General features: G+C 69.2%; 4 protein-coding genes across 7 annotated transcripts; 1 reads left to right on the forward strand and 3 right to left on the reverse strand.

Annotated features, from left to right (window-relative positions):
* Positions 1–794: 794 nt before the first annotated feature.
* MROH6 (maestro heat like repeat family member 6) lies at positions 795–4,706 on the reverse strand. Its single transcript, XM_056125046.1, has 14 exons — positions 4,476–4,706; positions 4,231–4,383; positions 3,987–4,141; positions 3,673–3,790; positions 3,393–3,577; positions 3,170–3,307; positions 2,960–3,074; positions 2,723–2,866; positions 2,477–2,650; positions 1,854–2,021; positions 1,549–1,668; positions 1,340–1,442; positions 1,155–1,220; positions 795–1,045 (listed from the first exon to the last, which is right to left on the reverse strand). The coding sequence occupies exons 1-14, from the start codon at positions 4,704–4,706 to the stop codon at positions 798–800; spliced, it is 2,118 nt and encodes a 705-aa protein (XP_055981021.1). The 3' UTR covers positions 795–797.
* A 1,113-nt stretch (positions 4,707–5,819) lies between these two features.
* NAPRT (nicotinate phosphoribosyltransferase) lies at positions 5,820–9,231 on the reverse strand. The gene is made up of 13 exons (XM_056125039.1): positions 9,006–9,231; positions 8,176–8,303; positions 8,017–8,099; positions 7,770–7,900; positions 7,584–7,699; positions 7,277–7,473; positions 7,070–7,210; positions 6,855–6,939; positions 6,676–6,756; positions 6,428–6,530; positions 6,189–6,343; positions 5,999–6,106; positions 5,820–5,919 (listed from the first exon to the last, which is right to left on the reverse strand). The coding sequence occupies exons 1-13, from the start codon at positions 9,229–9,231 to the stop codon at positions 5,857–5,859; spliced, it is 1,617 nt and encodes a 538-aa protein (XP_055981014.1). The 3' UTR covers positions 5,820–5,856.
* A 760-nt stretch (positions 9,232–9,991) lies between these two features.
* Positions 9,992–17,379, reverse strand: EEF1D (eukaryotic translation elongation factor 1 delta). 4 transcript variants are annotated; one of them, XM_056125028.1, is made up of 11 exons: positions 17,204–17,369; positions 15,788–15,871; positions 13,820–14,850; positions 13,180–13,303; positions 12,909–12,980; positions 11,205–11,246; positions 10,888–10,984; positions 10,722–10,819; positions 10,422–10,640; positions 10,148–10,342; positions 9,992–10,065 (listed from the first exon to the last, which is right to left on the reverse strand). In XM_056125028.1, exons 3-11 carry the CDS (start codon positions 14,848–14,850, stop codon positions 10,027–10,029), a joined length of 1,917 nt encoding a protein of 638 aa, XP_055981003.1. In that variant the 5' UTR covers positions 15,788–15,871; positions 17,204–17,369; the 3' UTR covers positions 9,992–10,026. The 4 variants fall into 4 exon arrangements, with proteins under 4 accessions (XP_055981003.1, XP_055981006.1, XP_055981004.1 ...); XM_056125031.1 differs by lacking the exon at positions 11,205–11,246 and having other exon boundaries at positions 13,180–13,300; positions 17,204–17,379; XM_056125029.1 differs by lacking the exon at positions 11,205–11,246 and having other exon boundaries at positions 17,204–17,379.
* On the forward strand, positions 16,733–20,901 carry TIGD5 (tigger transposable element derived 5). The gene has a single exon (XM_056125414.1). It carries the CDS (start codon positions 16,733–16,735, stop codon positions 19,601–19,603), a length of 2,871 nt encoding a protein of 956 aa, XP_055981389.1. The 3' UTR covers positions 19,604–20,901.
* Positions 20,902–21,068: the final 167 nt, after the last annotated feature.

Here is a 21,068-nt window from a genome sequence, read left to right on the forward strand (position 1 = left end):
AGCCCCCAGTCCCTTCCTGAGTTCCATTTCCTGCCAGTCAGTGCACCAGGAGTGCTGCTTGGCCAGACACAGGCTTAGCCCTTGGTTCACATTGTTTATTTCATTATGTTTGTTGTGGTTTGGGGGGTCACACCTGGGAATGCTCAGGGTTTACTCCTGGCAGTGCTCAAAAAACCTGGGGGTTAAGCCCAGGTGGGCCGCACGCCAGGCAAGCCTCCTAGCTCAGAGCCGTGTCTCCAGCACTGCTGGGCAGGGCTCCCCTCCAGGTGGCTATGCGTGGGGGCTGCCTGAGGATTTGCAGGCAGTGCCTGAGAGGGGCTCCCCGGGGTCCTGGCTGTCCATGTCTTCTTTATTCCTCCCCTCAGTCCCAGGCGGACGTTGGGGGCCAGCCTGAGGACTCAGGTAGGAGGGGTCTGATGCCTTTACCCCAGGCTTGAGCTCTAGGTGTGATCCCAGCCTGTGGACCGAGGGAAGTCTGCTGACCTCCCAGAGAAACCTTAGGGGTGTGGAGTAGCCATGGGCACGGTGTGTGTGTGTGGGGGGGGGGAGCAGGGACAAGTGGTCAGTGTGTGGGGAGGCCGGACAGCAGATGACGCCATGCCCAGAATGGGGTAGGCAGAGTCCTGGCAGAGGGGGGAGGGGTCAGTGGGGAGATGGTGCCCGCAAGGCACTGCTCACCGTCTGGGCCCCAGGAGGGTCACACACAGGCTGTCCTGAGGAGAATGAGATGCCCCCAGGCTTGGCTCTAGCCCCTGCCCTGCTAGTGTGCAGGCACAGCCGGGAGAGGCCCTGCTCACTCAGCCAGGCCCTGAGGAGCCCCAGCGGCCCGCAAGGCTCCGACGCTGGAAGGGGCTGTCGGAGTAGACGGGCTCCGGTCTGGGGGGTCGTGCAAACCGGTGGCCCAGACGCACCAGGCGCACCAGGCGGGTCAGGCGGGGGCTGCGGGGTCGGGCCTGCGCGCGGACCAGGAGCGCCACCTGCTGGGCTGACACCTGAGCAGCAGACAGCACAGCCGGCTCGGGGTCGCTCTGCAGTTGCCCCAGGTCTGTGGGGCACAGGAGGTTGGGCGGCTGTCAGCATGTCCACACCAGGGGGTGGGCCACACCCAGAATCCACCGCCTCCCCAGGGCCTGCTCTGGCCATCGGCTCCTCACCCTGCAAGAGGGCGTCCAGCAGGTCCTGGTCCACGCGGCTGGGACTTGCATGATGGACGAGGAAGCCTGGGTCAAAGAAAGCGTGTAAGCGCCTCACCACCCTCACCGCTCCCCCCTCCCCGCCTGCCGGAGGGAATGCCACGTCCAGAGATCAGAGGTCTGGGACCGGCCGGGCAGGACCTCACCTATGAGCACGGCAGCGGCCCGGCGCAGGGGGCCCTGTGGACTACGGAGGTAGCCCTGGGTCTGGCTCAGGAAGCGACACACGTGACTCGGGTACCGCTGAACCTGGGGGCAGACAGGAGGGTCAGTCCCCGTGGCTGGGAGGATGTGGGAACCACAAAGCCACTGAGGACTTCGTGTAAGCGCAGTCACTGCCCACCTCCCCACTGACCAGGCGGTGGCACACTCGGCTCAGGGCCTCAGGGCTGTCATAGTGGGCCACAGTGACCATCTCCTCCAGCAGCCCCCAGCGCAGTGCCTGGTCACAGCGGGCCAGTGTCCACTCTGAGCTCTGGAACGAGAGCAGGATCCAGGGCGTTTAAAATGGCAAGGGGGAGTTGTAGGAGGGTGGGGTCATGCAGCCCAAGGACATGCCCGAGGCCAAGGGAAGCTGGGGGCCGCAGCACCTGCCCCAGACCCAAACCGATGTCCTGGAGAGGCTGTGGGGAGGGCTGGGACTCCGTGGGGGTAGCCAACCTCAGCGGCATCCCGGCTGGGATCATGCAGGCGCAACAGCAGCGGCACCAGACTCTGGAGGACTAACTTCCGCAGGGGGCCGCGGAGCCCCACCCGGAGCCCGCCGCGGCCCCGCCGCACCAGGGTCCCCAGCAGCCCGACGGCGGAGGCACGGACCGAGTCCCGGGCCTGTGTAGGAGGGATCGGTCAGCGGGAGCAAGGAAGGAATCTGGCAGGGCGCGAAAGGCGCGATCAGGGGTCGGGTGGGAAGGGGCCAGCAAGGTGGACAAGGCAGGGAAGACGGGTTGGGCCAGGGACAGGGAAGAAGGGCGGAGCCGAAGGAAGAGGCAGGACCGAGGGGCGTGGCCAAGGAGGGGCGGGGCGCGCCGGGGGCGTGGCCAGACAAGGGATGGGGCTGAGGGAGGGGCGTGGTCAAGCGAGGGGCAGGACTGAGGAAGGGCGTGGCCAAATGGGATCGGTACTGAAGGAGGGCGGGGTCAAGTGGAGGGGCGGGACCGAGGGAGGGCGTGGCGCGCTGGGGGCGCGGCCGGGGGGCGGGCTTAACTTAAGAAGGGGCGTGCAGGGCAGGCGACCCGGCCCAGGCAGCGGGACGCGGTGGGGGCGGGGCGGGGCGTGTGGCTCACGTCGTCCAGCAGAGGCGGGAGGCGCGGCCGCAGTTCTGAGCTCAGCAGCGTCACGGGCGCCCGCGGCCGCAGCAGGAGCCTCCGCAGCGCGCCCAGAGCGGCGCCCACGAGCCGCGCGTCGCTCTCGCCCAGCGCGCCCAGCAGCGCGGGCAGCAGCGTGCCCACGTGCCGCACCTGCGGGGACGGGGCTGATGGGATGGGCGGGTCCGAGGCGGTGCCCCTCCTGGCGCCCGGCCCGCTCCTCACCTTGCCGCGATTCAGAGCCAGGTGCCCGAGGCCCAGCAGGCCGAGCCAGCGCACGGTGGGCTCGGGGTCGCCCTGCCAGGCGCGGAGCCGCTCCAGGATGCTGTCCTCCCGCAGGAGCCTTGCCGTGGGTCGGCTCTGCAAGAGCTGGGCCGGGCCGCTGGGTCAGTGCGCTCGGGGCCCCGCGCCGGCCCGCACTGCCCAGGGCCGTGGCCACCCCCTACCCCGCAGCGGGCTCACCCCGGTGAAGAAGGCCATGGCCGTGAGGCGCTGCGTGTCGTTCGTGCTCCGCAACCGTGGAAGCAAGTCCGCGAAGAGGCCCCGCAGGTGGTGGTCGGCGTGGGCCACCATGGCACTGCAGGGTGCGACACGGGGTGGGCGGACATGCGCGCTCCCTCAGCCGGGGGCCTCCCCTGCGCACCGCCCCCACCTCGCCTAACTGCCCCGCACCTGGCCAGCAGCAGCACGCCCTCCAGGTGGGTGTGGGCGCCCACCAGCCTCCTCCAGCCTCCGGCCTGCTCCATGCATGTGACCACCATGCGGCCACCGTCCCCCGTGAGCAGGGCCTTCAAGGCCTCCACGGCGCAGCTGGAACATGAGCGCGGGCAGATGGGGCAGTGAGACCGGCTGCGGGCATGGGCCCAACACCCTGCTCCCCTGGCCTCCCTCCTACCTGGCGTGGCCGTGCGGGGGCCCCGGATCAGACGGCGCCCAGACCTTGGGGCTGCTGGGCGAGCGCGCACTCCGGGCCAGCTCGTGCAGCTGCGTGACCAGCACCAGCAGGAGGTGCGGGTAGAAGCCCCTCGTGGCGCCCACGCACCCGGACACGGCCAGCATCTCCCCGAGGGCGCGCGTGGCCTATGTGAGGAAGGGGGCTCAGAGTGGGGTCGAGGATTGGGTGAGGGTGTTTCTGGGACACGACCCAGGCCTGGACCCCAACCGGGGTCACCTACCGCCAGGGCCTCGGGCTCCGGCCCTGCCCCGCCCTTGAGCGCCCACAGCAGCTGCACCAGCACCTGCCCGTTCACACGCTGGTTCCGACTCAGGCTGCGCCATAGCTCGGCGGCGGCCCTGCAGGTGCAGACACGGTCAGTGGAGGCTGAGATAGACTCGCCTCCCAGCACCTCTGCATGGTGCAGCCACCCCGTGACCCTGTGGCCCTGCGGTGGGCGGGGCAGGGACACACAGGGACACGGAGACCGAGTCAGACTCCCAGCCCAAGCGGGAAGGGGAGGAGGAAGGAAGCCGCGAGCGGGGTGGGCCTCACCTGTCCGGGGGCAGCGAGCAGGGCAGCAGCGCGCTCACCACGTCATGCGCGTGGTCCAGGGCCAGCGCACTAAGCACGCGCAGAGCGGCCCGCCGGGGCCTCCCCTCGGCCAGGCTGGGAACCTGTGCCAGCAGCCCCCTCACCAGCGCGTGCACCTGTGGGAGCACAGGGTTGGGTGGGCACAGGGCCCAATGGCCACCGGGTCCACCCTTCTGGGCTTGGGGGTGGTGGGGGGGCGGCCAACCTGCTCCTCTAGCCGCTGCCCCTGGGCCTCCAGTGCTGAGGACAGGGTGAGTGCTGTGGCCTGAGTGCCCGAGTAACCCGCCTCCTCCATGCAGGCAGCTGTGCACAGGGCCAGGTCAGCGAGGGCTCCCTCCTCCCAGGAGCTTGGAGGAACCTAGAACAATATGGGGGGGGGGGCGCAGGAAGTGTCCAGCACCTCTTCAGCCACAGCCTCCCTGCTCCCTGCCCTGGCCCCTCCGCACTCACCTGGTGGGGCTCCTCACAGTCCTGTGGTTCCAGGGCACTGTCTGGGGAGCAGGGCTCCACGCCAGCCGCGGGCGGGGCCACTCCAATGTCCGTCTCCACCACAGGCCCAGGCACCATGGAAGGAGGTTCCATGGGCTGGCCCTGGCCGGCTCGGATCCCTTCAGCCAGCGCTGTTAGGGTCAGCGCCCCCACGGGAGGCCCCTGGGCTCGGCCCCACAGGCCCCAAGCCATGGTCTCGGGAGAGCCTGGCCCGGAGCACTTGCCTCTGGTCCTCTCGGGAAGTTGTGCCCGGGCTTGACCCAGAACAGGCCCCAGGCGGGCGGGACTAGGGACAGGCGTGGCAGCCTGTGTCAGCGTGTGCTGCGGGGGAGGGAGCCACGCAGGGTACACGGGGCGTGGCGCCCACTCTGAGACCAGTGTTAGCTTCCTGTGGCTACTGGCTGCAAGTGGCCAGCCTCACAAAGAGCCCTCGTCTAAGTTTGGGCTTGGGTCCGGGGTGGCCAAGAGGAGAGTCGAGGGCCTGACTAGGAGACACATGCCCAGCCAGGCCCAGAGGTCTACACCTGGCTCCGACCTGGCACTGCTGACTCAGCCATGGAGAAGCTGTGGGCCAGGGGGCTGGGCTGTGCCGTGCCCACTGCATTCCAACCCCGCCACACTGCAGGACAGGCATGACTGCGAGATGTCGCCACCTCTGGGCTCAGCTGGGTCAGCGGAGTGGGCGGAGGTGCTGGTGTCTTTTGCCCCTGCCCCCCGCCAGGGTCTGAAAAGTGGGTTCCAGGGGCCCCGGGGGCTGCCCTGAGAGTCCCCGCCTTCCTCCCCCCATGCCAAGGTCTGCCAGCAGCACTGCGGGTCCTCAGGGAGCCAGGAGAGCCGGTCGGGCAGAATTCCTGGGCAGCGGAAGTGCTCCCTGCAGTGCCCCAGACTGTCAGCATTCCCTCACGCCCTCCTCTGCCTGGTGCCCGCCTGCTGCCAGCCCCTGCCCCAGGCAGCTCCCTGGGGCCCTGTGCCAAAGCCGAGTGGGCCTGAGGTCACTCACTTGTCTGCCCAGTGGCAGGTCAGGCATCCTCCTGGCTGCCCTGACCCTATTGAAGGTGTCAGACCATGGGAGCCATGGGAGCTGGAGGGGGCTGGGCCCAGTGGCAGACAACCCCTGGCTTCTCCTTCCTTTGCCTGGGAAGCTTAGGGGCCACGGAGGGGCAGCACCCTGGCACGGAGGGGGTAGGGGGGCACCTGAATTCTTAAACCCTGGCCTCTCGCATAGGCCCTCCGTGGGTGCCCCTCAGCCGGGCAATGGCTCACGGAAGGCCCTGGGGAAAAAAAGACAGGAGACCGCTGTGGAGAGGGGCTTGTGTTATTTCCACGGGCCCACCGGCGGGCTTCACACAAGGGCTCCCGAGCGCAGCCTGTCCACCAGGGCCCGCAGCTTTTCGGACAGCGCCACCTGCAGGGGGTGGGTGGGTGGTCAGAGGAGAGAGGCGCGGTGGGCAGGAGTGCCTTGGGCCCACTGGGGCCCCACCCACCTGGTACTCCTCCGGCTGCTGCAGCCGCAGGTGCTCCGGGCGCAGCTGGCCCAGGCAGCGCTGGGCGAAGGCTCTGGACTCGGCCAGGGGTGGGAGGGGCTCACGCAGCTGGGGGAGGGGAGGGAGCAAGTGAGAGGCCGGCCCAGAAAGGGATCAAGGGCTCCTCTGGGTGCAAGGTGCAGAAGGTCACCTGTCCCTGCTGGACCCACACCCGCAGCAGTGGCTCCACGTGGGCTGGCCGCACAGTGCGGGCCTCCTGGGCCCCTCGAGGCCAGACCCTCAGCTCCTGGCCAGCCTGGGGTGCCGGCTCTTCTGCTAGCTGCAGCAAGTCCAGCAGCGGGGCCCCTGTGGGAGGGGACAGGGCTGTTGTCAGGGGCCCGGGGGCCTGGAGATGGGGGGAGGGGCTGGGGAGGGGGGCAGGGTGCTCACCGCTGGAGTCCAGGAGGCGGAAGGCAGCCTTGCACCCGGGGAGTGTCTGCTTCTCGGGGTCCTCAGTCAGCTTCATGCGAGGCTGGCCGGCCACGGACACAAGCTATGGGAGAGGACCCCAACAGTGAACCTGGCACGGCCCCCTGCCTTGGGCCCTCCCCCATAACCCCTGCAGCGCCCTGCCACCGGCCTGCCCCCACCCCCGTTCGGCTCCCCTCCCCTCTGCTTCCCAGCAGGCCCTACCCCACCTTGTAGACACAGCCCAGGGAAGGTTGCAGAGGGCAGGTGACCACGCTGGTGCCGATCCCAATGACATTGACCTCACTGCCCTGAAAGAGGACAGGAAGGTGACTCAGACTGAGCCCACGGGGCCCCTGGCCCCTCTGCCCCCTCCCGCAGGAACCGGCAGGAGCCCAGCACGGCCCACCTCCTGGGCCAGGCGGGCCAGCTCCTCCTCGTTAATGTTGTTGCTGACAGCAATGGGGACCGACTCCAGCCAGGGCACCTGGAACCTGTGTGTGGGGGGGCACAGTGTCCACCTCCCTCTCCCGATGTCACCCTGGGGCCCTCCCTGGTCAACAGGCGGCTTGTTCCTCACAGTCCCTGGCCCTGCTCTGTGCCCGGGACTCCCCAGGGACTCACCAGGCTGCGAGGGTCCGGAAGACCCCGCGAATCTCCTGGGCCTGCAGAAGCAGGTCGCCACTGTCCAGCCTCACGCCCACTGCCCGGTAGCCCAGCTCGCCCAGGGCCAGGGCCACAGCCAGGAAGTTGGGGAGGCCGCTCCTGCCGGCAGAGGCAAGCATGGAGGGGCTGCAGCAGTCAGAGGGGGGGCGGGACCCCGAGTCTCACCTCCGCACACTGTAGGTATCCAGCAGGCCCTGGAAGGCCCGAGGGAAGGCCAGCGCATAGGCCACAAAGGCTGCCCGCTCCCCTCTGTGTGGTTCCTGCACCCCCAGGCCCAGCTGGACACACACACGCTCCAGCCACATCTCCACGTGTGTGGCCAGATCCACTCTGGGGCCGTGGCCGCTGGCCGGAGCCAACATCTGCTGGGGAGAGACGGTGAGGGGGAGAGACGGTGAGGGGGAAAACGCCCAGCAGGGACGCTGGTGCCCCTCTTGGACAAGGCTGACCTCGGTGGACAGGGGCTACTGACCGGGTCTGGGGGCACCTCTGTGCCTGAGAAGGACGTGATGAAGGAATGTGCCAGGGTTCCGGCCACCGGCACGCCTCGGAGCTGCCCGGCCAGCACGTTGCTGGTGCCGTCGAAGCCTGGGTCAGAGCCTCGGGTCAGAGGGTCTGTGGTGAGGGGGGCGGCCGCCCATCCCTCTGCCCACCTCACCTCCCAGGTAGCTGTAAGTGGACGCTGACAGGCCCCCATCAGGCCCCTGGGCACGCCGCAGTCCCATCTCCAGCAGCCGCTTCCCAGGACCAGCGATCAGGCGGAGCCGCGCAGCATTGGTGGCTATGAGGCTGGGGGCGCGGTGTGGGGGTCTGGACTGAGTGCCAGAGAGGCACCCGAGCCCTAGTGCCCCACCCTCTGGGTGTGCCTGGTGGCCGCTCTATGCCCACGCCCCCCCAGCGTCCACCTGGCATAGCTGAACAGGCAGAGAAGCGGCGTCTCAAGCAGCTGCACCACCAGGAGAGGGCCGGTCACCTGCAGCAGTGGCACCTGCAGGCGAGGGTCGCTCAGCATGGGCCACCTCAGCCCAGCCACACAAGGTGCCCCACACCCTGCCTGTACTCACTCCAGGGAAGGCGAGCGAGCCCTCAGGCAGGGCCCGCACAGTCACCCCGGAGCAGTCGATGGCCCGAAGATGCTCAAAGAAGGCAGGCTCCGTGTCTGGGGGCAGCACGGAGGCCAGGAACTGCACATCTAGGGAGGAGTGCAAGGAGCTGAGCGGGGTGCTGGACCCTGTGGACAGCCTGGCCAGCGGGGCACAACCCCAGGGCCAGTCTGGCCAACCGGGTGCAACATCCCCCCACACACAGCCCAACCAGAAGCTGCATGTCTGGGGACAGAGCTCGGGGGTTGTGAGGGGCGTGACCCTGGGGAAGAGCATGCCGGCTGAGTGGGAAGCGGGACCCCACACTGCCCGGCCGTCGGGACACGACCCCCGGACAGCCCAGCCAGGAGCTGCACGTCCGGGGACGGAGGGCGGGGCTGGGCAGGCGCGACCCCAGGGACAGAGTGCGGGGCTGGGTGGGCGCCTCCACCAGAACTGCAAGTCCTGGGACTGAGCGCGGGGCAGGACGGGGAGAGGCGGTCGACGCCCCCTCTCCCGGAACTGCACGTCCTGGGACAGAGCCTGGGGCTGGGTGGTGCTGCGCGGGCGCAACCCCCGGAAACCGCACGTCCGGACCGGGCGCGGGGCTGGGTGGGCGCTCCCGGGAACTGCACGTTTGGACCGAGGGCGGGGTTGTGCGGGGCTGCGCGGGCGGCCCCCGGGAACTGCACGTCCGGACCGAGCGCAGGGCTGGGTGGGGGCCCCAGGAACTGCACGTCCGGACCGGGCGCGGGGCTGAGCGGGCCCAACCCCCGGGAACTGCACGGCGGGACCGAGCGCGGGGCGCGTACCTGCGTCCCGCAGGCGGAAGGCGCGCAGGAAGCGCACGCAGTCCCGCAGCCCCGCGGCCAGCACGAAGGCGCCGCCGAACGGGCAGCGGCGGAAGAAGAGCTCGAAGTCGGCGGGTTCCCGCGCTCGGCCCGCGCGCCAGTAGCCCAGCGCCATGGTCACCTGGTAGAGGTCTGTCAGCAGCGGCCGTGCCGCTGCCTGCCCCTCGGGGTCCTGCTCCGTCGCCATCGCGCCGGGACGAATGCCCGGCCCGGCCGCGTGACACCAAGGCGGGCACCTCCCCGCCCTTGACCCGCCCCGCCTCCGCCGGGCACGGTGCCCGCCCCCAGCTCTGGGCCCCTCGGGGCAGGATCCAGTTTCCAGCCTGGAACTCCCGGGCGGGGCGGAGAGGGAAAAGGGCGGGACAGCCCTACTCGGCTAACCTTTGTTCCCCAACACACCCAGACCTCCAGGTGCAGGGCCCCGGACCCCCCTCCCCCAATCTCCAGCAGACTGCAGCCCACAGAGCCCTGGGCCTGCCCGGGTATGGGTATGGGAGGGTAGGACACGGCTGAACCACCTGGGTGTCCAGGGCTATGGGACATGTACGTGCTGGCCATACATGGGACTGGGAGCTGGGTGGCCCCAGGGGCAAGGAGCCACCTGGCAGCAAGGCATCAGGAGAGCCGTGGCCTTGGCAGCGGGCCCCAGCGGGCTGCTTCCCCAGGTGCTAACAAAGGGGCCTGGGAGGGCACCGAGGGACACTGCTGCTGGAGAGATGGGCACAGGGTGTCAAGCACAGCTCACACACACAGGGTGGGTGGGAACCACGGGGCAGAGTGCTGGGCTGCCCAGGCCAAGTCCAGCACTGCCTCCTCCTCAGGACAGGGCCGGGCCAGAGCTTGCCCTGCCCACGGCCCACCAGGGCTCAACCTCTGGCATCCCGCTCAGCTCCCTGAGGACCCCCGAAGCCCCCTGGAAACCATTCCCAAAGACTGCGGAGCCGGAGTGCGAGAATCTATCTTTATTGACGGCACGGATGGCTCAGATCTTGTTGAAGGCAGCAATGTCCACGCTCTGCACCTGAAGGCGGGAGGGCATGTGGTGAGTGGGTGCACCGCCCTGGCCCCCCGGCCCCTGACCCCATCCTGGGCTGCCCACTCACGTGCTCCTCGAACTTGGTGATCTCCTCCTCCAGCAGGTCCGTGCCCACCTTGTCATCCTCTACCACGCACTGGATCTGCAGCTTGCGGATGCCATAGCCCACGGGCACGAGCTTGGAGCCCCCCCAGGTCAGCCCGTCCAGCTGGACAGAGCGCACGCAGGCCTCCAGCTGAGCCATGTCCGTCTCGTCATCCCACTGAGGGCAGAGGGAGAGGTGAGTGGGGGGAAGCAGGGGCAGCGGGAGGCCCCCCAGGGGGTCCACGCCGGGCACTCACAGGCTTCACGTCCAGGAGGATGGAAGACTTGGCCACCAGCGTGGGCTTCTTGGCCTTCTTCTCGGCGTACTGCCGCAGTCGCTCCTCCCGCAGCCGCGCTGCTTCCTTGTCCTCCTCCTCGTCACTGCCGAACAGGTCCATGTCGTCATCCTCATCGTCCTCAGTGGCCGTGGCTGCCTTCTGGGTGGGGGGCTGTACTTGGCGCATGGGAGACACGTGCTGCGTGGGGGAGGGAAGGGGCAGGGGTGAGGCCATGGCGGCAGGCAGCGGCCTTGGGGGCAGGGGGGGGGCGGCACGCACCTGGGTCTGTGGGGCGGCCCGCTGGGCAGGCGAGTTCTTCTCCAGCGCGCTCAGCCGGATCTCCAGCTTGGAGAGGGCCTGCTGCAGGCCCTGCACCACTGCGGGGTCAGAGGAGCGTCAGCAGGCAGCACGGGCCCCGACACCCACCCGCCAGCCCGGGCCTCACCGCCTCGCAGGCCCTGGTTCTCCACTTCCAGGCTGGCAATGCGCAGCACCAGCTCGCTGTGGTCTCCACCTGGCCCGCTGGCGCCGGGGCCGGAGCCCTGCAAGGCAGGAGGATGAGGGCTGGTGTCTGGCTGGCACAGGCCCTGTTCCCAGCTCCCCCAAGCCGAGTGCTGGCCAATCGCACCCCGGGCGGGGGTGTCGGGCTGGCTCACCACCACGCGCAGCCAAGCACAAAGCAGGGCCCCAGCAGCCCCACACAGGACGTCAGCGCACACCAGACGGGCCACCTGCCATGGCAGGACCCGGCGGAGGACTTACAGTCCCAGGCACGTCAGCGGGGCTGGACAGCACTGCCTGGAGCTGGAAGGGGATGGAGAGCCACTGAGGGGAGTGTGGGTCGAGCGAGAATGTGCAGGGGGCAACCCCTCTCCCCCGTCCCTGGCGTGGCCACTCGGCACAGCAGCAGCAAGGAGCACTCTGGCCTCTCCTGGCCCACTGCGGCTCCCTGCTGAGTACTGAGAGTGGCATCAGGACCAGGCCTGCGGGGCGGCCCCTCCCCATGTGGAAGCCTCTCTTCCAGCTGAAGTGAGGTGATGGCAATTTTGTGGGGTCCACAACCGAGGCACACACTTCCCCACTGCCTCTGGTGCGTGGGCTGGAGCATGATGGCCTGAGACCCTCCCCCTCCCCCTTCTGTAAGACACTCAGGTACCCTGCCTGCTGGAGACAGTGTCTCAGGGCAAGGGGCATGGTGGCCCGTGGGGGGTGCAGCGGGTTCCAGGGCAGCTGGCAGATCATTGGAGCAGGAGCCCCCCGATTCTGGGTCGCGCCCATCAGACAGGCAGTGCCCAGAAGGGTGGGCTGTGAGACACCCCAGCCCCCGCCAAGCCTGCCTGCAGATGCTCCCCACAGAGCTGGGGTCAGCAGTTCACCCGCGGTCCCCCAGGCCCAGACACAGCTACTGCACCCAGCACAGGTATCCCGAGTGAGGCGGGGGTGCCTGCAGCCAAGAGCCCCAAGACTGGCCTTCTGCACCCTAGCCTGGGTCTGAGGGCTGGTGTCTCCATGAGGTCAGCAGGGCCCCAAACTGTGGGACAGAACAGAGACGCCCTGGGGTCTCCTGCAGCACAGCCCACAGACACCCCTGAGCGCCCGTGAATTCAGGTCTGCTAGGTCCAGAGGGCAGTAGGGCAGGGGCCAGGGGCCATGGTGGAAGTCAGAAGAGCAGGGACATGAGTACACGGGGGAGCTGCTGGCACGTTTGCCCGAGAGCTGGTGGCTGCGTTGGGCCCTAAAGGTCACCGGCCATGGGGAGATAACTGGGGATCGAGTCTGGGTGTCCAGGGATGGCCACTCCTCCCCAGGAGAGGCTGGTGCTGGTGGGCGGGGACACCTAGGGGCCTGCTGGTGTGGGTCCTCCCCCAGAGGCTGGCACAAGGCCCCCAAATCCTGGGCCAAATAGCCAAGCCATCGGGTTGAGCACAGAGCTTTTGGCCAGGCAGTACAGAGCCGGGAAATGGCCGATAAGACCTCAGCGGCCAATAAGCTCTCAAAGAAAATGGGGACCAAGTCGAGGCTGGCTCCGTCCCCAGCACGGCAAGGCGCAAGAAGCCTCAGGAGCAGCCCCTCAGCACCAGCAGGCGAGCCAAAAGCAGGAAGAAAGAGGACGGCAACTGGTTGGAGCAGGAGTGGGGGGCTGGCAGGCACCCCCTTCTGAGGGGACCACAGCTGGCTTGCGGGGTGTGGCAGAACCGAACCCTGGAGCCCTGGGCCTAACTTTCAGGGAGGTCACTGGCTGGACCTGGACAGGTGCCACTCAAGGCCCTTGTCCTCCACCCCCGAGCACCCCCCCAGGGACAGGGACAGCATGGCAGCGAGGTGAGGTCACTGCTGCTGGGGCCGCATGCCCAGGAGGCAAGGGGCCAGTTCCACGAGGAGGCAGGAGGCCCGAGTGGGCGTGGCGGCGCCAGCCAGCAGACCAGGCCAGGCAAGGACACTCGGATACTGCGCCGTGGTACTCACTCCAGCCAGGGATTTCTGGATGTTCTCTCTGGCTCTCGCAATGTCGCGGAGGATGAGGCTGGCGCCGTTCTCCTGCGGACAGTGCAGAAAGAACTGTCTTTCCCTCATTAAAAAAAATTTTAGTTAAAAAAAAATTAAATAAAAGGGCCTTCCTGTGGGGGTAAAAGCCTAGCGCAGAAGCTTAGCAGAAGCGAAAAGTGGCCACCACCTGGGCCAGGGTCGGGCAGATGGGTGGCCGGCCCCCAGGCCCACCCCCACCCTAAGCCCCTACCTGGCGTGCCGAGCTGCCCACTGGCCCGTTCATCTGCTCGTAGAACTTCCTCTCTGCGTCGTCAAACTTGAACTTGTCGAACCAGATCTTCTCATGCACAAGAAAGTTTGTGGCCATTTTCCTGCTGGGAGAGTGGAGGGGAGGCTGAGGCGGCTACGACGAAGCTGGCCCTGGGGTACCCCCGCCCTGGTGTCCTTCAAAGCTGGGGAGACCAGTGGCTCAGGGCAGGCACAACGGCAGGGCACCGTGCCAAGAGCACACCTGTGTGAGGTTGAGTTCATGCCACCAGAGGCCGCAGGCCCGGTGCACCCGCAGTGCGTCCTGGCACTGGCAAATTGGGAGCACTGGGGTACAGCCCAGAGACTCTCCCCCCCGGCAAGCCCAAGTGTGCCCGGCCCCAGTGACAGCACAGCCAGGCCTCCACCATCAGTCCACGGCCCGTTCCCATCCCTCCATGGCCAAGGCGAGGGGTCACCCCCGGAGAAGAGGGTCCACTTGGCCTCCCTCAGGTCGAGCCTCTGCCCCTAGCCTGCTGGCACAGCTCCCGCCCCCTCCCTCACACCCGGCGCGGGGAGCCCATCTGCTCGGCGGGTCCAAGAGTCTTGGGATCCCGCCCAGGGTCCCGGCACGTCGCTCCTACTTGGGTCTCAGGCTGGACATGGACGGGCCAGCCCGGGGCGTGGGACGGTGAGCCAGGGCCGCGGCCTCGAGGCGCCAGGCCATGCGGAGCGCCTCGGCGGCATGGTGGCGGCACTCGGCAGAGTCGTAGGTGGGCTTGCTCAGCCAGGGGGCCTCGGCATCCTTGTGCAGGAGGTACCAATGAGGCAGGGCCGAGGGGGCCTCCCCATCTGAACGCCGTGGTCCTGCCCGCTTGCTTCCGGTGGCGTTGCGGCCCCGTCGATCTCTGCGGGCCCGCCGGGCTCCCTCGGCCTGGCCGGCTCGCTCCTGCAGACGCACCTTCCCGGGTGGGTGGCCATCGCACAGGGCTGCGTCACAGCGGGGCTTCTCCAGCCAGACCTCCTGCACCAGGGCCTGCAGACTGCCCAAAGGCTGCCCGCTGGTAGGCAGGCTGGGCTGGCACGGGGGGGCCGGGTCAGGCGCAGGGACCCTCTGGCCCGTGTCAGGAACGCCCTGCAGGCTGCTCCCTTCCGTGGCCAGCAGCAGGGCCTGCGACCACTCCACAAAGGCCCGTTCGGCCTGATCGAAGGCCGGCTTGTTCACCCAGATGCCCCAGGTCACGTGGTGGCAGGCCACCAGGCTGCCGTGGGTGCAGGGGCCGCGTGAGCCCAGGGCCGGTGGCTGGGCTGCCTGGGCGGCCACATCTGCCAGCCTCTGGCGGTAGCAGCTCTCAGCCTGGTCGAAAAGCGGCTTGTCGAGCCAGACGTGGTCCGCCGAGAGACCCACGAGGGCCAGGGCCGCCTGGCCTAGCCCGCCCTTGGGGGAGCGCTTCCTCTTCTTCTGCAGGGTCTTCTTCCCCGGGCGCTCCCTGCCTGGCTCACTCCGGCCACTCTCTGGGGCCTCGGCCTCCCCGGTGTCCTCAGGGCTGGGCCCGTTCACGGCCAGAGCCTCGTTCGGGGGCTGCAGCGGGGCAGCAGCTTGCGCGGCCTCCCCATGCGTCTGCGTGTCCTCCCAGACGCTCTCCGGGGCAGGGGGGGCCTTCCCGCTCCTCATCTTCGGCGCAGCGTGAAAAGCAAGCACAGGGCGGCAGTTGCAGCGGTCGGCCCATGCACGGTGGGCACCGGGTACCCCCCACCCCCCGCGGGCATGCTGCGGGGGACCGGGGACACGGCCATGGGGGTGCCAGGAGGCCACGTGCAAAGGCGGAGCCAAGCAGAAGCGCCATGCGTGCCAGGCTGCTGCCAAGCCTCAGGATCCAGATCCTGGTCACAGCTGCCTGCCTTCAGCGCAGGACATGCCCAGACGGGCCCCGAGGGCACATCCTGTGACATTGGTGCCCTACCCCGCCCCGGGCAGAGTGGGCTTCACTGAAGGTGGGGAGCCGGTGAGGGCCCCTTGGCCAGAGAACCAAGATGCACCCTGGAGCTCTGCTCCTGTGGGGACCACCCAGCAGCTGACCGGCGGGGGCTTTCCCAGGACAGACCTGCCTCTGGCTTCTGCAGTGTCCAGGCACACGGACTAACCAAGGGGCTGAGCAGGAGCAGCCCCCCCGGGGAACCCCACTGTCCCCAGCACAGAGGCAGGTCTTGGTCAAGCTCGATGGACACAAGCCTCTGGTGTGCCTCAAGCTGAGCTCCGGACAACCCGGGCAGCATCCCAGAGCGGGACGGGGACAGCAAGGTCGGGGGGGGGGGGGGGGGGCGGGGAGTGCAGGGCTAAGGGCTGGGACAGGGACCGGGGCTCCCGAGGTCCCAGCCTGCCCTTGCCCTCCCTCAGGCAGGTGGTAGCACTCACCAAGGCCAGGCTGCCAGCTGGGCAGTGGGGGCAGAGTGTGCACCCAGGGGCTTGGGCATTGTGACATCACCCACTGCGCCCAAGGGACAGAGCCCAGGGGCCCGGGCAGGACCTGGGCTTCTCTCACAGCTGGACATGGGACACACCACAGGCGGGGGTTGGCATGCCAGACTGGGCCCCCCCCTCCCAGACGTACCCCAGTGCCAGGACCCTAACAGGGTCTGGGAGGACTGTCCCCCACCAGTAGGCGGGCCCGGGTACTCACTTTGGCTCTAGTGTCCTAGGAGAGCGTGAAGAGAAAGCAGCAGGTTAGAGGTGCCAGACTGCAGCCTGGCAGGCAGGAGCCCCTTTCAGAAGCAGCTGGTGAGGCGTGCAGGTGAGTTTGGCAAAAGAGATGGATGCGCGGCACCAGCCCGACCCACCACCAGTCCCAGAGGGCCAGCCGGGCTTCACTCAGAACGAGGGTCCCAGGAGCCAAGGCCCGAGCAGGCCCTGAGCACCCACCCGAGACCCACAAGAGGATGCCGACCCTGAGGGCTCAAGGAGTTTTGAAGAAGGTCAGGAGCTGGCAGAACCCTCCTGGTCAGTCACAAGGCATCCAGAGGTGGACGCCCACACCCCTCAGGATGTGCCTGTGTGGGTACTCCCACCCCAGCAACTCGAAAGACCTCCACAGCCACCCTGGCAAGGGAGAGGAAAAGGAAGTGGATTCATGAAGCCAGGGCCGGGCCCCCTGCCTACCATGCCTGGCCAGTGAGCCTCTGTGCCCTCTCTGGGGCATAGGGGCGTTGGGGTGCAGGCCACCAGGAGGACAGCACAAGGCGGTGGCCAGAGTGGGGGTACAGCCCAGGCTCCAAGGGAAGGTGTCCAGGGAAGGTTGCTGCCCCATCACCACTATGGGACAGATCTACCCACCCCGTACCCAAGGCACCGTGGCTTGAGCCAACTGCCCCTGGCACACCAGCAGTGCTCTCTGCTCAGCCTCACTGCCTGTGCCCGCACCCTGTCAGTGTAGCCTGGCACGGGTGCCAACAGCAGGGCACGCTGTCGGTTTCTGAAAACCATCACTTTCTAGGGATCGTTTCTTCCTTCCGATATTTGGGGCCCCACGTGGCGGTGACAGGGTGCGGGAAGTAGCCGTATGGGGCGCCAGGAATGGTTCTGGGGGAAGCCGCGGCAAGGCAGTCTCCTGGCCTGGACCAGGTCCCCGACCAGACTTCCAGGGGGGTCGGCAGGCGCCGCGGGCCCTGGGGTGGTGGGGACACGCACCACGCCCACACCTGCCAACCGCGCACGGACGCTCGTGGACCCGCGTGCCCGGGGCCGCCCTGCACCACGGGGTCACGTCCACCTGGCCCGGCGCCCACGGCCCCCCGCCGCTTCTCGGAGCAAGCAGCACCCCTCGGCCCGGCCCTGCCCGGCAATCCCAGCTTCCAGGGGTGGGCGAGGCACCGCGCGGCCCGGACCCGAGCTCGGCCGCCACGTGGCCGCGGCCCCGCCCCCGGCGCGCGCAGAGCGGCGCTCGGCCTCGGCCTCAGCCCGGCCGGCGCGCCGGAGTCCCGGCGCTGGGGTCCCGGCGGGGGCGGGCGCGGGCGCGGCCCACGGTACTCACACGCCAGCCAAGGACGCGGCGAGCACGGAGCAGGCAGGCGGCGCGGGGCGCAGGAGGAAAGGGCGGGCCCGGGAGCCGCGCACGGAAGTGAAGCCCCGGGCGCTCCCACGCGCCGCGCGGGGGGCGGCCCCGGCTCGGCGGCGCAGCTCCCGCGCGCTCGCGGGGGGAGGTTCCGCGCCCGCGCGGAGGACAGGGGAGCGAAAGTCCCGCGGAGCCCGCCCCTCCCCGCACGAGCCGGAGCGAGCGGCAGGGAGCCGGGCGGCCGCCCGTGCCGCGCTCGCCCCCTCCAAGGCCAGCCCCGTGGACTCGCCCGAGCGGGGCGGGGCGGGGCGGCCGGGCCGGCTCGCGGCGGGTGACGCGCAGGGCGGGGCCTGCGGGCCGGGAGGGGCGGGGCCTGGACGAGCGGGGCGGGGCCCGGCGGAGCTAGCGCGCCTGCGCCGGCGAGACAAAGGGGAGGGCCGCGGCCGGCCCCGCCCCCGAGCGCCCCGCCCCGCGCGGCCGGTCCGCGGGGCTTATGGCTCCCGCGTCCCCGCGGCCGCCTCCGCCGTCGCCGCCGCCATGTACCCCGCGGGCCCGCCGGCCGGGCCGGCCCCGCGCCCGGCCGACGCGCCGCGGCTCCCGGCGCCGCCGCCGCCGCCCGCGCCCGCGCCGCGCCCGCGCGTGGCCGTGAAGATGGCCTTCCGCAAGGCCTACTCCATCAAGGACAAGCTGCAGGCCATCGAGCGCGTCAAGGGCGGCGAGCGGCAGGCCAGCGTGTGCCGCGACTTCGGCGTGCCCGGCGGCACGCTGCGCGGCTGGCTTAAGGACGAGCCCAAGCTGCGCTGGTTCCTGGAGCAGTTGGGCGGCGAGGTGGGCACGCAGCGCAAGAAGATGCGGCTGGCCAACGAGGAGGAAATCGACCGCGCCGTGTACGCGTGGTTCCTGGCGCTGCGTCGGCACGGCGTGCCGCTGTCGGGCCCGCTCATTCAGGCGCAGGCCGAGGCCTTCGCGCGCCAGATCCACGGGCCCGAGTGCACCTTCAAGGCCAGCCACGGCTGGTTCTGGCGCTGGCAGAAGCGCCACGGCATCTCCAGCCAGCGCATCTACGGCGAGGCTGAGGACGCGGCCGCGCGCGCCGCGCCCGCGCCCGGTCCCCGCGTCAAGCCGGAGCCCGGGCCCGCGCCCGGCGCCGGCCCCGCGCCCACCCGCGCGCCCCCTTCGCCGGGCCCCGCCGACGGCGGCTACGGGGACGAGCAGATTTACAACGCCAACGTCACTGGCCTCTACTGGAAGCTGTTGCCCGAGCGCGCGGCGCCCCGGAGCCCCGGGGGCCACAGCCGCCACGCGCGCGGCGACCGGGTCACCGTGCTGCTGGCCGCCAACCTGACCGGCAGCCACAAGCTGAAGCCGCTGGTCATCGGGCAGCTGCCGGACCCCCCGAGCCTCCGCCACCACGACCAGAACAAGTTCCCCGCCTCCTACCGCTACAGCCCTGACGCCTGGCTCAGCCGCCCGCTGCTGCGCGGGTGGTTCTTCGAGGAGTTCGTGCCGGGCGTCAGGCGCTACCTTCGCCGCAGCTGCCTGCAGCAGAAGGCCGTGCTGCTCGTGGCCCACCCGCCCTGCCCGGGCGCGCCTCCGCGGGCGCCGGGCCCGGAGGAGGGCGAGGGGCCTTGCAGGCCGCGCCGCCCCGACGCCCCTGGCTCCCCGGAGGAGCTGCAGACGCCCGACGGGGCCGTGCGCGTGCTGTTCCTTAGCGCAGGCAGCGGCCGCGCGCCCATCCCCGCCGCGCTGGAGCAGGGCGTGGTGGCCACCTTCAAGCAGCTGTACAAGCGGGAGCTTCTGCGCCTGGCGGTGTCGTGTGCCGCGGGCTCACCGCTGGACTTCATGCGCAGCTTCATGCTCAAGGACATGCTCTACCTGGCCGGCCTCTCCTGGGACCTGGTGCAGGCGGGCAGCATCGAGCGCTGCTGGCTCCTGGGCCTGCGCGCGGCCTTTGAGCCGCAGCCTGCCGGGGAGCGCGGGCGGCAGCTGCCTGGCCAAGTGGAGGCGGCCACCGAGCACAGCACTGTGCTCAGCGACCTCACGCACCTGGCCGCCCTGGCCTACCAGCGCCTGGCTCCCGAAGAGGTGGCCGAGTGGCTGCACCTGGACGACGACCGGGGTCTGCCTGATGGCGGTAGGGGCGAGGGGTGCCCCGCGGACCCCGGAGAGGAGGAAGACACTCCTGACCGCGGAGTGGCCCCGGTGCCCACAGCCAGGGAGGCTGTGCGGGGTCTGGAGACGGCGCTGCGGTGGCTGGAGAGCCGGGACCCGCTGGAGGTGGGGCCCCTTAAGTTGGTGCAGCTGCGCTCGCTGGTCAGCATGGCCCGCAGGCTGGGGGGCCTCGCGCCCTCCCCAGCAGGTCCTGCCCAGGGTGAGTGAGCCGCTACTGCATTCGGACCCGTGGTCTCCCCATCCTCCTGCCTCTGGGATCTGCACCCGTCTGGCCTGCAGGCTTCTGTGAAGGGTCGTCCAGCCCTTCGGGGGCAGCTTTTGGGGTCCCCCGGTCCCCAGCCCTCTGCAGTGCCTCCACTGTGGCCACCCGTGACGTGCGTGACCTGGACATGGCTGTGGCCAGAGCCCTGCATGGCCGTCCCATGGGCAAGGGCCAGCCTGCTTTGGCCTCTGTTGTGTTGGGTCCATCTCAGACCTGTGACGGCTGGCCTCAGGGCTCCTGAGCCACTGGGTGCAGCTGGGCTGTAGGTGGCGGTGGGAGTTTCCTGGGTGCAGGGTCCCGTTGGAGCTGCCCCCTGCCTCAGGCTGGGCCCTGGTGCTTCCCCCAGTCACTTGCTCCGTCTCCGTTGGCCACAGCCGAGCAGCTGCCTGCCCGGATGTGGGCCCAGCACTGACAGCCGTGCCAGGGTGACCCTCAGTGCCTTCTTGCCCCACCCCCTTCTGGCAGTGCCATGGGATGCCAGGAAGCTGCTCCTAGCCCTGTGGAACGGGGCTGCTGCATGATAGTGTGAGAGGAAAGGCTTGGATCCCTGGGCGGGGCAGCGAGAGCTGTGTTGGTTCTGAACCTGGAGGAGCCAGGACAGGCAAGGCTGCTTGAGGACGCTTGTTCCCCCCCAGCTGTTCAGCAGAGGCCTTCCAGTGTGGAAAGGGGCCTGCACTGGCCGCCCAGAAGCCTCTGCCATTGTTTTCCCCTTGTCCTGGCCAGGCCCTCCAGGGACAGCCGCTGCAGCCTTCTTAGGATAGCTGGTTTATGGTCCCCATAGGGCACTGGCATGCAGACCCACCACCCGGGCCCTGTTTCATGTGAAGTCACAAGGAAGTCTGGTCAGGGACTTCCTCAGGGAACCCTGGAGTTGCCACTGATTGGCTTAGTGCCCCTCACCCCCCCACAAGGTACCTTCCCTGTGTCACCTGCCCAGCCAGTCTGGGAGTTTGCATGAGGGCGAGGCTCTGCTGCACACGGGGTCTTGCCCGGACCACATGCCCACGCCAGGGTTGGATGCCCAGGTCAGGGCCTTCTGGCACTCCAGGCCACAGAAGGTCACTTCAAGAGGTGCTCACCTGGGGAGGTGGTGGCTCAGGGCACTGCTTACCTCCAGATCTGTCAGAACCTGTGTTCCCAGGCAGCTCCAGCCCTGGTTCAGGTAGGGGTACCCTGGGCAAGGCTGGCTGGAGTGTGAGTCCTGGGGGGCTGGGGGGCACCAGTGCTCTGTAATAAAGGTCAAACATGGTCACACTGTTCCCTCCTGCCACCTTTGTAGTGGGCTCAGGCCCGGAACACCTCGTCTTCAGGTGCTGTAGGGTGACCTGCACAGGCGTCCTAGGTTCTCTGGCCTACTCAGGACACACACACACACCTGAGACGAACAGCACAAGAGCCACGGTCACCCAT

This window comes from Sorex fumeus, unplaced genomic scaffold (genome assembly GCF_029834395.1).
Source record: "Sorex fumeus unplaced genomic scaffold, SorFum_2.1 ptg000054l, whole genome shotgun sequence".
NCBI classification, from domain to species: Eukaryota; Metazoa; Chordata; class Mammalia; order Eulipotyphla; family Soricidae; genus Sorex; species Sorex fumeus.